The sequence below is a fragment of the Chaetomium fimeti genome, assembly GCF_033439085.1.
Source record: "Chaetomium fimeti strain CBS 168.71 chromosome Unknown B0H64scaffold_1, whole genome shotgun sequence".
Lineage (NCBI taxonomy): Eukaryota > Fungi > Ascomycota > Sordariomycetes > Sordariales > Chaetomiaceae > Chaetomium > Chaetomium fimeti.
The window spans coordinates 1,434,387-1,449,214 of record NW_026944329.1 but is presented as its reverse complement, the minus strand read 5'-3'; the positions used below and the strand labels follow the sequence as shown (position 1 = coordinate 1,449,214).

At 56.8% G+C, this 14,828-nt stretch overlaps 6 protein-coding genes across 6 annotated transcripts; 5 read left to right on the top strand and 1 right to left on the bottom strand.

The window, feature by feature from the left end:
- Positions 1 to 948: 948 nt before the first annotated feature.
- Positions 949 to 1,199, top strand: B0H64DRAFT_437400 (uncharacterized protein; the record flags this gene model as incomplete). Its single annotated transcript, XM_062806248.1, has 2 exons — positions 949 to 1,029; positions 1,104 to 1,199. The coding sequence occupies 2 exons, from the start codon at positions 949 to 951 to the stop codon at positions 1,197 to 1,199; spliced, it is 177 nt and encodes a 58-aa protein (XP_062663745.1).
- Positions 1,200 to 2,336: 1,137 nt separating this feature from the next.
- Positions 2,337 to 4,056, top strand: B0H64DRAFT_9985 (chaperonin 10-like protein). Its single transcript, XM_062809079.1, has 2 exons — positions 2,337 to 2,646; positions 2,831 to 4,056. Exons 1-2 carry the CDS (start codon positions 2,426 to 2,428, stop codon positions 3,759 to 3,761), a joined length of 1,152 nt encoding a protein of 383 aa, XP_062663744.1. The 5' UTR covers positions 2,337 to 2,425; the 3' UTR covers positions 3,762 to 4,056.
- An 894-nt stretch (positions 4,057 to 4,950) lies between these two features.
- Positions 4,951 to 8,118, top strand: B0H64DRAFT_9760 (uncharacterized protein). The gene is made up of 3 exons (XM_062809050.1): positions 4,951 to 6,676; positions 6,747 to 7,033; positions 7,095 to 8,118. Exons 1-3 carry the CDS (start codon positions 5,220 to 5,222, stop codon positions 7,955 to 7,957), a joined length of 2,607 nt encoding a protein of 868 aa, XP_062663743.1. The 5' UTR covers positions 4,951 to 5,219; the 3' UTR covers positions 7,958 to 8,118.
- Positions 8,119 to 8,628: 510 nt separating this feature from the next.
- On the top strand, positions 8,629 to 9,721 carry B0H64DRAFT_369499 (mitochondrial ATP synthase g subunit-domain-containing protein; the record flags this gene model as incomplete). Its single annotated transcript, XM_062802034.1, has 3 exons — positions 8,629 to 8,914; positions 9,200 to 9,284; positions 9,478 to 9,721. 3 exons carry the CDS (start codon positions 8,629 to 8,631, stop codon positions 9,719 to 9,721), a joined length of 615 nt encoding a protein of 204 aa, XP_062663742.1.
- On the top strand, positions 9,309 to 10,794 carry B0H64DRAFT_380322 (uncharacterized protein). The gene has a single exon (XM_062802726.1). The coding sequence runs from the start codon at positions 9,756 to 9,758 to the stop codon at positions 10,413 to 10,415; it is 660 nt and encodes a 219-aa protein (XP_062663741.1). The 5' UTR covers positions 9,309 to 9,755; the 3' UTR covers positions 10,416 to 10,794.
- Positions 10,795 to 13,400: 2,606 nt separating this feature from the next.
- Positions 13,401 to 14,725, bottom strand: B0H64DRAFT_414268 (S-adenosyl-L-methionine-dependent methyltransferase; the record flags this gene model as incomplete). Its single annotated transcript, XM_062805021.1, has 7 exons — positions 13,401 to 13,431; positions 13,528 to 13,953; positions 14,006 to 14,149; positions 14,201 to 14,257; positions 14,319 to 14,467; positions 14,525 to 14,630; positions 14,691 to 14,725. 7 exons carry the CDS (start codon positions 14,723 to 14,725, stop codon positions 13,401 to 13,403), a joined length of 948 nt encoding a protein of 315 aa, XP_062663740.1.
- Positions 14,726 to 14,828: the final 103 nt, after the last annotated feature.

Here is a 14,828-nt window from a genome sequence, read left to right as displayed (position 1 = left end):
ATCTCGAATCCAATGACATTTGCTTGTGTGAGGATGGGAATTTCCTGGGGCTGAAATGTGCTCCTGTGTCCAGAGCAATCCAGAGCCAACCAGCAAGAGACCACAAACAGTCGAGACTCAAGCCATTTGTGTCACCATTGGCTAACATCCAGCATTCAACAAGAGGCATTCTGGGTTTGTTTTTGTTTCCTCCCTCTTGGCGACACCGTTCATCCTGCTCCGCCTCTCTGCATACGGACCTTTGGTTGATCACCCCATGGAAAGGACTAGTGATCGGGGTTTGCCGCGGAAAATGAGAATGGACGACGGAGAAGTCCGTAAAATATGTACCAGGCAGAAGAAGCCTGAGCGGCGAAGTGTGCCGATGGCTTGCATAGCTTGAAACGTGTGTCCAGAAACCGGGCGGGATCTGGTTTGAATCTGGTTTGACACTTGAGTGGCTAACCGGACTCCTTACCCTTAAACTGAACCGGTTGGCTGGGTCTGCTCCACCTCCCTTACTACCCCTCGTGTTGTCTTAAAATACATCCTTCGTATCTTCAAAGATAGAAGGACGTTTGGATTCTCGTTCCCATTTCGCTCTTGGAGGGGAGCCCTGTTTTGTCTCATCTCGCATTGTGGGGTGAAGAGGTGCTTGGATCAAGCCCCGCCAATGTTTACACGATAACTCGTATTTACTCATTTCCACATGCAGTTGCTGTTGTTCTTTATCAGAACCCAACCAGCAAGAACAAATCCGACTACGACCAGCACTTTCTACCGTTCTTTCCCGAGTTAGACAACTTACCATTGACCCATCCACTAAGCCACTTCGCGCTTCACTCTCTCAAAGTGGTCAAACCAAGCAAACCCCGAGTCAAAGAACCACACCAGCTCGAAGACAGAAACCCCCCCCCAGCAAGCAAACCAAACCGGCGAATCAGCGAACCACCAAACCAAACAGACAAGATGAGACTCAACCTCGTCGCCATCGCCATCACTCTCACAGCGGGCAACCTAGCCACAGCGACCCCCATCGCCTGCACCGAGGTTAGTCTCTCTTCCACCCCACCTAACCCCAGCCAGCTCCATCCCCCGCGGCTAACAAGGTTTCCCCCCTCTAGTGGAAACGCGACCTCATCCTCAAAGGCGAGCTCCCGCCGGAGGCCTGCTGCAGCTACGGGCGATGCGTCCGCGACGTGGTCGTTGCCATGTTCTAATACGATGGGGACGACTTTCCGGAATGGGAACTTGGCGGGCTCGGCAAGCGGCGGCTTCCATTTTTATTCTCAATTCCTTTTTTTTTTTTTTTTTGCTCTCTCTCGGGGGCCATATTTGGGGGACGGCACGGCGATTTCCGTTTCTCGGTTTCATTCATTGCGACGGCAGCGAGGAGACAGGACTGTGGGATTAGACTGGCGGTGTATTAGGAATGTTTGCTGGGTTGCACATGGGCATGGGAACATCATCGTGTGGGGTTAGCTTGTCGGTTGGCATTGCTCATTGCTCTCTGGGCAGGCGTTATGGCGGCGAAGGGCTCGGTAGCGGGCGTTACTGTGATAGATAAGGGGGATGGTTTTGTTGGTTCTCAATGTATAAGCGAAAGGCAAAACACGGCGAAGATCCATCGGCTTGCCCATCGGCAAGCAGCCGCGGGAGATGCTCCGTCCTTTTATATGATTATCACCTCCTGGCCGAGAAAGCGTGGGGTAGATATCTCCAGCAGCTGAGAAACCCCCACCATGTGTGTCCACCACTGGGGGAGGAGACGGTGAGGATTCACGTTGCCGATGATTGGCGCGGATAAAAAAAAAACGTGGAGGCCGGTCAAGCACTGTCCCGGGCTCGGTCTTCCCGTTGCCGAGTCGGCGGAGGTCCCCCGCGCGCGGGAACGAATTCGAAGCGCAGCAAACACAGCGTTAGCATAATCGCTGGAAATTCGCGCGGGCGTTGTTCGGCCTCCCGACATCTCGGTGTGGGTTGTGGCGAGGGATGCCACCTGACTCAAAGAAGACAATTGCAGCCTATCAACCCCCCGGCGTGCGGTCCATCGAGGCCGAGGCCTGTCTTTGGTGGAACAGCCTTTCTTCCGTGCCCATCAGAGGTCGTCTTGCATTTGCGGGATCAGATATTGTGTGGAGCCCTGCGCAACAAAACACTTACCCAGGTGCCCCCCAGGTGCTACCGTCGATGCGAGCAGCCGCCGGCTAGATGGATGTATCCGGGAAACCCTGCGCATGCATGCGGAACCTGCAGATGATCGTCTCCTCGGGAAGCAGGAGAGAAGGAAGCAGAGAACACACATATATAAGACAACGTAACCTCCCACGCTACCCCGCCTTCGTTGGATGTTCTAGAAATTAAGTCGAGACCGACCACTCTTTCGTCCCGGATTCCCGCCTTCCTGCCGTGCGCCCCAGATCCTTCCTCCCCTTCTCACCCAACCATGAACGGCACCAAAAGCGTCAACGGTACCAACGGTACCAACGGTATCAATGGTACCAATGGCAAAGCAAAGGCGGCCAAGGCCAACATTGGCGTCTTCACAAACCCCAAGCACGACCTGTGGATAAGCGAAGCCGAGCCGACGCTGGAGAGCGTCCAGAAGGGGGAGGAGCTCAAGGAGGGTCAGGTCACCATCGCCATCAGGAGCACGGGCATCTGCGGGTAAGGAACCCGAAACCCCCCAACCCCAACTCAACCCATATCCAGACCGGCCAGGCCAGACCAGTCCAAGTCCGCCGGCCGGTCTTGGTTGGGTGCGGATATACATACATATATGTACACACATAAACATATATGTATATATATGCGCGAGGAATTTCCCCCAGCTCACGCCGTCTGCTCTCAGGTCGGATGTGCACTTCTGGAAGCACGGCTGCATCGGCCCCATGATCGTCGGGTGCGACCACATCCTCGGGCACGAGTCGGCGGGCGAGATCGTCGCGGTGCACCCGGGGGTGACGAGCGTCAAGGTGGGCGACCGGGTGGCGGTCGAGCCGCAGGTCATCTGCAACGCGTGCGAGCCGTGCCTGACGGGCCGGTACAACGGGTGCGAGGCCGTCGACTTCCTGTCCACGCCGCCCGTGCCGGGCCTGCTGCGCCGCTACGTCAACCACCCGGCCGTGTGGTGCCACAAGATCGGCGACATGTCGTACGAGGACGGCGCCATGCTCGAGCCCCTCTCCGTCGCCCTCGCCGGCCTGCACCGCGCCGAGGTGCGCCTCGGCGACCCCGTGCTCGTCTGCGGCGCGGGGCCCATCGGCCTCATCACCATGCTCTGCTGCAAGGCCGCGGGCGCGTGCCCGCTCGTCATCACCGACATCGACGAGGGCCGGCTGCGGTTCGCCAAGGAGATCTGCCCGGAGGTGATCACGCACAAGGTGGAGCGCGTGCCGGCCGAGGACGCGGCGCGGGCCGTGGTGGCGAGCTTCGGGGGCGTCGAGCCCGCGGTGGCGCTCGAGTGCACGGGGGTCGAGAGCAGCATCGCGGCCGCCATCTGGGCCGTCAAGTTCGGCGGCAAGGTCTTCGTCATCGGCGTCGGCAAGAACGAGATCCAGATCCCCTTCATGCGCGCCAGCGTCCGCGAGGTCGACCTGCAGTTCCAGTACCGCTACAGCAACACCTGGCCACGCGCCATCCGCCTCATCCAGAACGGCGTCATCGACCTGACCAGGCTGGTTACCCACCGCTTCGGCCTCGAGGACGCCCTCAAGGCCTTTGACGCGGCATCGGATCCCAAGACGGGCGCCATCAAGGTCATGATTCAGAGCTTGGATTGAGGGTCAGAATTGTTATTTTTTTTTTCTGTGCCATTCTTTTCTCTTTTTACTTTTTTATTTTTTATTTTCCTCTACCTCTTTTTTTTTTTTTTTGTGTTTCTGGTCTTATTGTCACACCCGATTCTCAGTTTACTTGCATTTCGAGACCGGCGCATAGAGATCTAGCGTGTAAAGTGAGATTTGAACCGAGCTCGGCGGCACTGTTAGATAGGAATCCGAGTCAGTTGAACCCGCCGTTCAAGAGACGCTTACTGTGTAACTATTGTGTAACTATTGTGTAGGGGTTGTTTAAGACTTAACGTTACCTCGTCGAGTTTTGAGATGTCGAGGTTTCATGGCAGGGATTACCTCACCGGCCTCTGAAGGTGTTCGGACCCCCTGTTGCGGTCCACCTCCAGTTCCCCCACAGCACCGTGAGTTCGTGCGTGAGCATGCCGAAAATGGCAAGTGGACCGCCTTTTTCCACCAATTCCAGCGCAATTCAGTCAACAACCATCACTTCATCCGAAACGGGTTTGACCAAGTATTTTCCAGCATTTGATCTATTCTATATACTATCTCCGCCATACAATCCCCGTTACCCATCCCGGGGAGCGGCACTTGAGAGATCCCCGCTTCGGACAAACATCGATTCGAGCTCGAAATTCAGTAGTTCGGGGTTTCGGTGGTTTGTTGGCCGCTTGCTCGACTCTGTCGGAGTGCCGATTTGGAGTTGGACCAGTCGGTCGGAAAAGCAAGTTGTGTCGTGGAGATATGTTTCCAACATGGAACTGCTTGTGTGGGAGGAGTTCAACTCGTGTCTGAAAAGCCACTAATCAGCTCTCCGTCTCCATGTGCGATAACGACAGTCTGCACGAAACGGGGATGTTCACAGTGAGCCAATGGGGACTTTTCGCGGTGCTTTTCCATCGAGGATGGCGTTTGACGAAGACATGTTCACACTGATAGGGTAGGTCAAGCGAGTTGAGTAATTCAAGTCGTTTTCGTGTTTGGGTTTTTGGTTATGGGATCTCGAGAGAAACATTATGCTAACGACGAGTTTATATATTCTAGCCACCTTGTATCTGACCTCCATCCTGATGGCCACTTTCCCACGACTTCATGAACATTGTGAGATCTATTATCTCAAACTTCCCACGAGCGTCGTGAAAATTTCCATGAGCCCGCGTCAAGGCCTCATGGAACTTCCCACGAACCAATGAGGGAAGTGATTATCCGCCCGGCAAAGGATGCGAGAAAGCTGGAAAGCCTCGCCAATCAACTTCCCCAAGTATCACCAGCCCCGCCTGGGCGGCGGCGCAGGGGGTCAGCCGCAGACACCAGATTCCAAAAGCAGAGCCTCGCCGTCTGAGTCGAAGCACAAGCTACCTTTGTCCTCATATCTGAGCCGCCCGACTCAACGAACGGTAAACGGATCGATTCGGCAGAGGTGTAGGTGTGGATTCCGTGATCAAGGTCATGGACGATTTAGACGATAGCGGTTCCATCTTCGAGGGGGGCGACGACATCATCACCACCTGGTTGCGTTCCTCGAGAGCACCAAAACAGGCATATCCGAGTCCGAGGCTCCAATCTCGCGTTCCTCGACCCCTCCGCGCGCTTCTCGTCAAGGCCGGCAGGGCTCCCTCGCCCGGGACTTTGGCCGGCACGGAATCTCTACCCACCCTGACCACAACCACAACCTGCGTTTCCTCCCGCAATTCCATCCTGGATGGCGCGTCCGCAGTTAGGCCGGAGCCGATCACGATCGCAGAACGGCTAGCGTTGAACAGGTTGACAAAAGATTCCATCTCGGTGCCAGACGTGGAGCGGATCTTGAATGATCTGGAGCCGCTCAACCTGGATGATCTTCTCGTTTCCATGGACAAAGTCGTCGATGAGTTTCCCACTCTCGCTCCGCACATGGAGAAGAGAGCCGTCGAAGTCCCGGCATTCCGTCCACAGGATCAAGTCGCAAACCCAAACCCAAAGGTGCTTCCGTGGCTTGCCTCTGTTAATGAACCGGAAGGGTCACGTTCCGTTTCCGATTCTCCCGAGCCACACTTTTCTTCCCACGCCGATGAGTTTGTTGGCACAGGCCATCCAGAGCAAGCCGACGGCCACCCAAAACAAACCGACGGACATCCAGAACAAGTTGAGAGCCATCCAGAACAAGCCGACAGCCATTCAGAGCGAGTTGAGGGCCAACCAGAACGAAGGGACAGCCATCTAGAACAAGCCGACAACCACCCAGAACAAACGGACAGCCATCCGGAACAAGCCGACACGCAGCAAGATCAACTCACAGAAGTGACTCAGGATCTTGGGCATCTACAGCTCACCGAGTTCGGCAAACTCGACCCTCAAACCTGTTGCTCGACAAGTGAGCCTAACGGTATCGACAGCCAAAACAGCTTCTTATCCACTACGGACTCCCTCGACGAGGACAATGTAGCCGACATCGGCTCATATGCTGTAGAGAGATTATTCGGGCCCGCCATCGAAGATACCCTCCATTGGTCGCAGGTTCAGGGAGCGGTGGAGAATTTTATAGACGAGTTGGTTGCTCTCAAACTCGGGACAGAAGGCACAGGCCCCCAGGAAGATGGATCCTTTGGATCGAGCTCTGGTCTGCCGTCCTTGAAAAGAAAAGCGAGCGCTGGCGGCAGTTCACGATCCCGCCGCCCGAGGAAGGATGGTGATGATGGAGACGATGAAGACGATGAAGACACTAGTCGCCGTAACGGCGGCGGAGAGGGACCGCCTGGAAACGGTAAACCATCGGATTCCGGGAAAAGTCGCCCGCTGGAGTTCATGTGCCCCTACCGGCTGAAAGACCCGATTCGATTCAACGTCAGGGAGTGGTACGACTGCGCCACGAAGGTGTATATTTGCGAAGAGATGGGATCAAAACGAAACGAGCTCAACGAGCTACGGTATGCGTCTCTCTATCTATCCCTTGTTGATATTATCAACCCGCAGTCTATATCTGACGAGACTTCTCAGGCGGCACATAAAGCAACGTCACTCTGGGCCCGGAATCCTGTCACAGCCATACTGCTCAGCATGCAAGCAACAATTTCCGAGCCCAACTCTCCTTGATGAGCATGCCAGGCGGAGGGCGTGCTCCTACAGAGAACTTCCGTCCAGCACTGACCCGCTGGACGGCCTAAGCCCAGAAGCAGAACGGGCGTTGAGGAGCAAGCAGGGTCGGCAGGGAGACACCGCCATCAGCCAATACCGCCAAATCTGCCAAATCGCCCTAGGCAATGCCTCTGAAATTCCCAGTCCCGGTAAACTTCCACGACTCCGCCGTGAAGCCAATGAGTGAGACTGACCTGGGTCTTATGTTAGGGTACCTCCCCGTCATCGAGCATTTTGAACTACACGGCTGGCACATCAAGTGTTTGCCTCAGCTGCGGGGTGCCTTTCTTCGCAAGCTCCCGTTCCAACTCGGATCCATCGTCGAATCCCTATTGGAAACGATACAGATACACACGGTCGACGTACTAGGCCAATGCAATAGCAGCGCTCTCAGTACAGCAGGATCTTACAAGCGACGGAAATCCGGCGCGAGGAAAACCGCCGATACTAGGCATGTTCCCGATAGAGAGGATGCGGCAACTGCGATGATACAGCCCTCACGAGCTGCTGAGCAGATGAGAGTTGCGTCCGGGATAGCGATGCGCCGGGAAAGTAACGCTTCAGGGGATATGCCGATCCCGGAACAGCCCATGCCCAGGCCCGGCTGGTTGTCAACGGATTATTTCCCCTCTATCGACACGCTCCCGCCGCTCTCTCTGTCGGTCACAACGTCGAGTGATATCCAGCAGTCAGCATTACGCCCCGAAACGCCCGCGTTGCCGGTCATAGATAACTCGGCAACTTATTCGAGGCTACCGGAATCCGGGCCTCCATCTCTCGCATCGAATACCGACTTCCATTTTTTCACCCCAGCTTGCTCGAAAATGGCGGCAACGCCCAACCTATGGCCGGGTGAAGACACAGACGCCAGCAGCCGCATCGAGGACGCACTGGTCAACTTCGACGTCCTTCTGGCGGCAAATGGAACGTCCGAGTATTCTGTCCCAGGTGTTGGGAAAGAACTCGTTGGCCCGCCGCCGGTGATGTTCGAGCTGGGCTATGAAGAGAGGCTGATGCCCTTGGAGCACGTCGATCATCAAGGGGCGAGTGAACAGAACAACCCTCAGATGTGATTATTTATAGCGTCGGTCTGAATACAAACAGCCCGTTCACTATCAATTTTGTAAATCGTCATCACATCTCTCCAGAGCTCACCAGACACGTAGAGCTCAAGTACTGGTTGGTCTTGGTCTTGTGCTCCTAGTAGGGTTAGGGTTCCGTTCACTCCGTGCTTGCTGGAGTAAAACATCACACCTAATCCCTCGGGTTGATCGTGTACTCATTTCCAGTATATTCAGTGGATGTGAGACTGAAATTCACCTCATAACCCCAGGAGACTCCAGGCGATAGTGAAATAGCTACCTCCAGGCGGCTGGAAGGAACGACCTACCTATTTTAGGGGACCCTGCTGTGGGAGCTTTGCCCACAGCTCCCAATTAGGCTCTCTGATTGGCCGCCTTCTTGCCGAGAAACCTGGCAGCCAACAACGCCTTTCGAAATCTTCCGAAGCTTTTCCAATTTTTCTCGATCTCCGGCCCATTCCGTCCCCCGTCCAACGTGCGCGATATCGTTCTTTTCGCCGAACCAGCTTCCACACGGCCGCCATCCGCCATTGTTGCTCGGTCGCCCATCCTCCATTCTCCGCTCCGACCGTTGGAATTCGAATCCGCGATCGACCGCCGAATCAACGGGACGTTTCCCCTCACCCAACCCCCTCCGAAAAGCTCCAAAACCAACAATCACCATGTCGTTCGCCCTGGTCATGAGGCGATCGGGCCTCTCGGTGGGCCGCACCATGGCTCGTTTCGAGTCGACCGCCAACACAACAACAACAAAGGCCGCTGAGGCCGCCAAGCAGACCGCCTCGCAGACCTCGGGGGCCGCCTCCGGGGCCGCCTCCAAGGCAACGCAGGGCCTGTCGCGCGTCGCTTCCACCGCCGGTCCGGCCATCGCCAACGCCGCCAAGGGTGTGTCGGGCGCGCTGGGCCGCGTGGGCGGCCGGACAGGCCGTCTGGTGACCTTCGTTGAGAGTAAGGAGTCACCCACCTACCCACCTACCCACCCCCCCAACACCACAGGGTCACGACACGACACAGCACAGCACCCAACACACAACAACCGGTCCCCTCCTACCGTTGTCCGCCGTCCATTTGCTGCGCGCCGTGGGGGGTTCGTTGGTGCCCAGGCGGGCGCTACTTTTCGAATGACGGCGCAACGCGCGGGATGGGGACAGGAACGTGCTGGACAGGTGGACTGTTTTCGTTTTTGTCGTGGTTCCAATGGCTAACCGTTGTTTTCTCGCCCCTCCCGTACAGGCCAGACTCCCCTCGTCGTCTACTACTCCAAGGTCGGCCTTGAGATGGCCAAGCTCGTCGTCAAGGGCCAGAACATGTCCCCGCCGTAAGCCTCCCTTCCCCCCCCTCCCCCTCCTCCTGCCCCTCCCCCCGCGCACCACTCCCTGTCACATCCGAAGAGGTGCATCCTGAGGCTGGCGGTCGAGCAGTCGATCAGTTCATCCCTCTGTTTGTTGGTGGTCGGTTCCTTGTCGAGGACGCTCGTTGCTGACGTGTTGTTTTTCTCCGGCTCTCCACAGTTCCGTTTCGACCTTCCAGACGTACTTCCAAAACCTATGGAAGCAGCTCCAAAACCCCGGTACCTTCTTCGCCGGCCTCGCGCAGTCAGTCAACCCCCAGCAGGCCCGCAACATCTCCAGGACACAAATGGCGGCCGGCGGCGTGCTGCTGGCCGAGTGCCTCGGCTTCTTCACCGTCGGCGAGATGATCGGCAGGTTCAAGCTCATTGGCTACCACGGCGAGAACCCCGCCGCTCACCACTGAGCTAGCTAGCTAGCTTGGCTGGTGTCTGACGGGGATGGGATGGAGAGAGTTCAGGGGAGGAGGGGTTGGATTAGAGCCGCGCCTTACCCCCGCGTCTATGCCGGGGTCACCGCTGTTTCTACTCGATCACTGGCAAGCCAGGGAGGCGCAACGGGGGACAAGCGAGGAAAGAGGGGGATTCTGTGTTGTTTTACACGTCACGGGGGGGAATAGACTTGGTGGCGTATCGGGGGAGAGTGCCACTGATCCTAGATACGCGGGCACATTCGGTACCATTACGCCTCGCTCCGCAACGGGAGAGCCGCCCGGCCGCGCGGTTCATCCAGGCCAAGGGACGCTCCCGATGGGTAAGGGTTTCACCATCCTTCACCTTGGCCAGGTGAGGGTAGAGTGGGGGGAGGGGGCTGTCTCATACGGGAGGGAGGGTAAAGCCAAAAAGGGGGTTGAAAAGGTACCTCACCCCCCTTTCCTTTTCCCACCTCCCTTGTATGTACACCTAATTTTTTTTGCCCTCCTGTCTGCGGCAGCCGAGGGGGAGCCTTGCGCCTTTTTCATTTGTTCGTCCTGTACCACCAAAGTCTATTGCATCAAGCCAATCAAAACCAAATTACCCGATCCCTCCCACCTCCCCCCATCCCGCCTCTTGCCAATCATGACTGCCGTCACATTCCCGCGCCTGGTGGCCCTCTTGTGAGACATCGCCAGGCCAGCCTCTAGCCATTCTAGCCTCTGCTTTCTCTCTCTCGGACAGGACAGAACAGCACTTCGTTTTTCGGATACCCTTGCCGAGCCTGGCTGGCTGGCTCCTCACTCACTCGAACCAGCCAACCGGGTGAATGAGTGGTCGAGTGAGTCGGGCCCGAAACTCCGGGGCGGCATGTCAGCAGTCGCTTCCACTGTCATGCAGGAGACAGGAGGCAGGCTCGGTTGCCGGTGTGACTTGTGTGTGTGTGTGTGTGGGTGGGTATGTGGGTGGCCTTTTCTGGGTTGCGAGTTCCTCCCGTCGGGAGAGATCGACGGCAGGACGCGACCTGACATGATCTAACTCGGCCCGGGGGGGGGGGGGGGGTGGGTGAAGTGGGTGTGTGTGGGTGCCGGTAGATTTGGACGACGGTAAAGGCGGGCTGTCCCGGGTAGGCTTACCGGTAGGTGTTTGTTTGGTTTTCACCGTTTTGCCCTTCCTGCTTGCCGGCGGATGAAGGGCGAAGAACACCGTCAAGTGACATCCTCCCCCTCCCTCCCCCCTTTTTTTTTTTTTTTTTAACTTTCTCAGATCTCCCACCTTCCTCTTTTCCCGCATGCACCACGGTGCGTGTGGCTTGGCTTGGCCACCACTCACTCTCCGTACCCTTCCTTCCCTTCATCTCATCGCGCTGCTGCATGATCGTGGTCCTGCCCGCTAGCCAGCTGTTCCCCCTCCCCTTTCTCTCCCTCCCACCCCTTCCAGCGCTCTCGCTCCCCCATATCCTTCAACGTCGTATTCTGGAACTGGAGATGCAGATGCAGTTGGACCGGCCTTGCAGATCTCGCTTTACCCTTTTGGGCCGGCCCCGTCACAGGCCGGCCTCTTTCTGTCCTCCTTCTGTCCCTGCTGCTGGCCGCGAGGTTGCAGTAGCCGGCCGCCGCGCTCATCATGTGTCTTGCGTGTGGTGTGCTTTGATCGGACCGCCCTATGCCATGCCATATCATGCAGCTGGCTGGCTGGTTCGCACCCCCATCCCATCCCATTATCCCCCCCATCCCCCCGGGTAGTGCGTTGTTTCCACGGTGATACCCTACGGGGCGGGCGCTGTTGCCCTCGGGGGCGGTGATGCCGTCGTGCCGGCCATGGTTCGCCTCGTTTTTTTTTCTTGGGCAGTTTTGCGTCCAATGGTTCGTCTCTCATGTGGTTTCGGTGGTGGAAAGCGGGAATGATCATGGATAGCACGGCGCATGGTCAGCCAGCCCCTGGAAAGATTGTCCGGTTCTCCCTTGGCGAAGTCAGCTCATCGAGGACAAGGTTTGGCTGGTGTGTAATTGGCGGGTATCAAGACGAAATGGGTACCGAAAGCGGCTCGATATTCTTCGATGCGCTCGCCGGGTGCCGTGCTGGCTGCAGTGTTTCCATGTTCTCCCGTTCGGTGGAACTATCGTCATCCATCATTGCGATGTATGGACGGACATTGGGAGACTAGTTGGTTAGTTTGTGGTTTCAGCTGGTCCACTGCGCAGGCTTCTGCAGCAATAGCGTCTCATCATCCATGTGTCCATCACCCATTCCCTACATGTCCCCTTGGCCGTTTGCGTCTCCCCATTGATCGGCATCAAACTTAGTAAGACACGATCACAGGCTATGTGTCAGAAGCCCATGCGTAGAGCCTGGTTTTAGGCTGTCTAACTCAAGCAGGGCTCGTAAGGGGTCTTTCCAAGACTCCACAGGAATATTATCAACGTAAGGGAAGTAGCAATTGAAACCCATCTTACTGGGGCTGCAGGGGAGGGGTTGATTCATTATGAGGCTTGAGAAAACAAGTTGAGAAGCGACGTTGTTTATTGACCACCAGAACCAAAATAGCTGACCTACGGCGAACATGGTGTGGGGGCGTCCGATATCCAGACCGGCATGTGCATATATACAGGGGAGCGGGGTCGGGATGGGGAACCAACTGAGTATCCAAGACTTTAGCGGTTGGGTTGCTTCGTGAATGGGGACGAACGGGTAGACCATCCGGATGCAAGACGGAACTGCACAATGGCATACCACCACAACTCAACATCCCCACAGAGACCATCAACTCCCAGCTGCCCTCGGCTGACCGAAGCCACGGCCGGATCCCTCGCTCCACTTGGGAAGCTATCGTGTCGAGCAGAAGGCCGGGACAGATCAAATAATTGCAGAAAACCAGGGACCGACGTGTTCAAGGCGTTTCTGGAACAGTTGACCGTAATGAGTCTGCCTCGGCCCCCAACGGGCTTCATTCTGGTAACGGTGACAGTGCGAGTTTGGTATGCAAGGTCTCAACCCGCATCCTGGCGCTTGCCAACAGCAGCGGGGTTCTGGGCAGCTTGATGCGGCCGATAACACAAGAAGTTCCGGTGCCACTGAGCGTGGTGGATCTGTCGCCCTTCTCTCCGCCTTCGCGCTGAACCGAACAATTTCTTGTTTGCCGTTCCCTGTTTTCGAGCAGGCACGCTGAAAGGGGGCCGGATCGGTCGATTTAGGTGTCACCTGAGCGCAGCCGGCAGCTTCGGCAGGGCGTAATATTGGCGGTGGGATAGCCAGTTATCGTCGTGACCCGTTTCCCCATCAAAGACGCGCTGCGTACTCGACATCAGGAGTATGACGTGAACTGAGAGGTCGCTGCTCTGGAACCTCGAGATTTGGAAGTATTCTTCAGGTTCGACGGGGCCGTGGTTTGGATAAGTGAGTTCTGGGAGCAAGCAGTCGGGCTATCAGCCGCAGGGTGGCCTGCCCTGCCGGTTGTGGGTAGGCCTCGTCAACAGGCCAGCAAATAGGGAGATTGTAGAAACGGAAGTCCAATCATTCGCCGGCGAACCAGGCCTGGCATCATGTCGGGTGTATGTACAACCGACCCCGCCGCGGGATGGTCGGGTTCGAGTCGGCTGCCCGACCATCGGCATAGGTTCTGTGTGCCGTGATCTCGCAAGGCCAACCGAGGGCAGCAAGAACGAGCCAGGCTCACCGTGGCTTTCTGGCTGTGAAAATGTGCCTGGGACTGGTCAGCGTGGTTCGCCCCGCCCCCAACCGCTCGCGCTGGGCGAGCGGCGTGTTGTGGTGGGGGTTAGGTGTGTCGTTTGTAACTTACAATGTGCAGTATGCGCGCACGGTGTTGCTGTAAACCTCGCCCCTGGCTTTCTCGGCCAGCTCTTCCACCTCAGCCGGGGTCCGACCATGGCCTCGACATAAGGGTGCCAAGCTGAGTGGTTGAAAGGCTTGTCGCACCCCGAGGTTAAACCAGCGGCCGAGTTCTCTGTCGTGTACCTCGGTAGGCCAACCATTGAGAGGCAACTGGATCACCTCCTCCTTGATTTCGTCGAATCCGACGTCTGCTAATTGTTGCTTGGTGAGGTTGCTGTCCAAGCGTATCGGGCGACTAAAACTATCCATTGCGTCCATAAGCTCATTCGCCCACTGCACAACGTATCCATCTCTGCGCAAAGAACCGTCATCGCTGCGGGGGGTCCAGTCTATCTCAACCTGCTCGAAGTAACCGTAATATGGCTTGAGGTGTCTTGAGGAGGCTGTCAGCAAAGCTTATTCTCCTCTCGAACCAGAGGGCTCACCTGTAAATCTCGGCGTATACGCGAGGCCAATTGCTAATACTGCCGTAGAGAGCGCGCATGTGAATGAGATCCCAGGAACCCGGCTCCAGATCCTGCCACCTGTCTTCGATATCCTTTTGCAGGAAGCGCATGTTGGCAGGGATGCTAGGACATGTCAGTACGATGATCTGGCGGGAGGGAGACGGTGTAACGGACAATTCTGGTTGAATGTAGTTCAGGTCGAGGCCCACGTGAATTCCACCGGGGTATTTACTACTCGGTGGGATAGCGTTAGCGAGCCAGGTCAACGGAGAGCAGGCACGGGGAAGCTCACTCGGCCATGTCGATGCCCCAGATGCCTGTGCCGCAGCCCAGGTCTAGAACGCGGGGGGTTTCCTGGTTGTGGAGGGGAGCGCTATGGCTAGCATCTCGGCGCGCAACTAGAAAGACTTTGTGGAAAACGTCTAGCCTCTCCAGCTCGGTCTTCACTCGAGGTCAGTTTCAGCACACAAAGGGGCGAGGGAGATGGGGTAGGCTCACTTCGTCGATGGGAAACATATACTTCCCCTTCTTGAAGGTACCGTACCACCGACCGTTCTCGGCGTACACCTCTTGGTAGGTCCGGTTTGGTGGCACTCCATTGGGACTGCACGAGGGCGGCCACGGTCAGCTCCATAGTGTGGTTTTGTGACGAAATCAAGCTTACATGTGACCTCTGAAAGGCTGTGAATCCATTGCCATGGCTGGACTAGTGGAAAACGCACGCGCACTTTTGAGGGGTGGCTCATGGACAGCGGCTGAGGGTAGGTAGTTTGGCCGGTGAGGACAGGACGAGACGAGACGA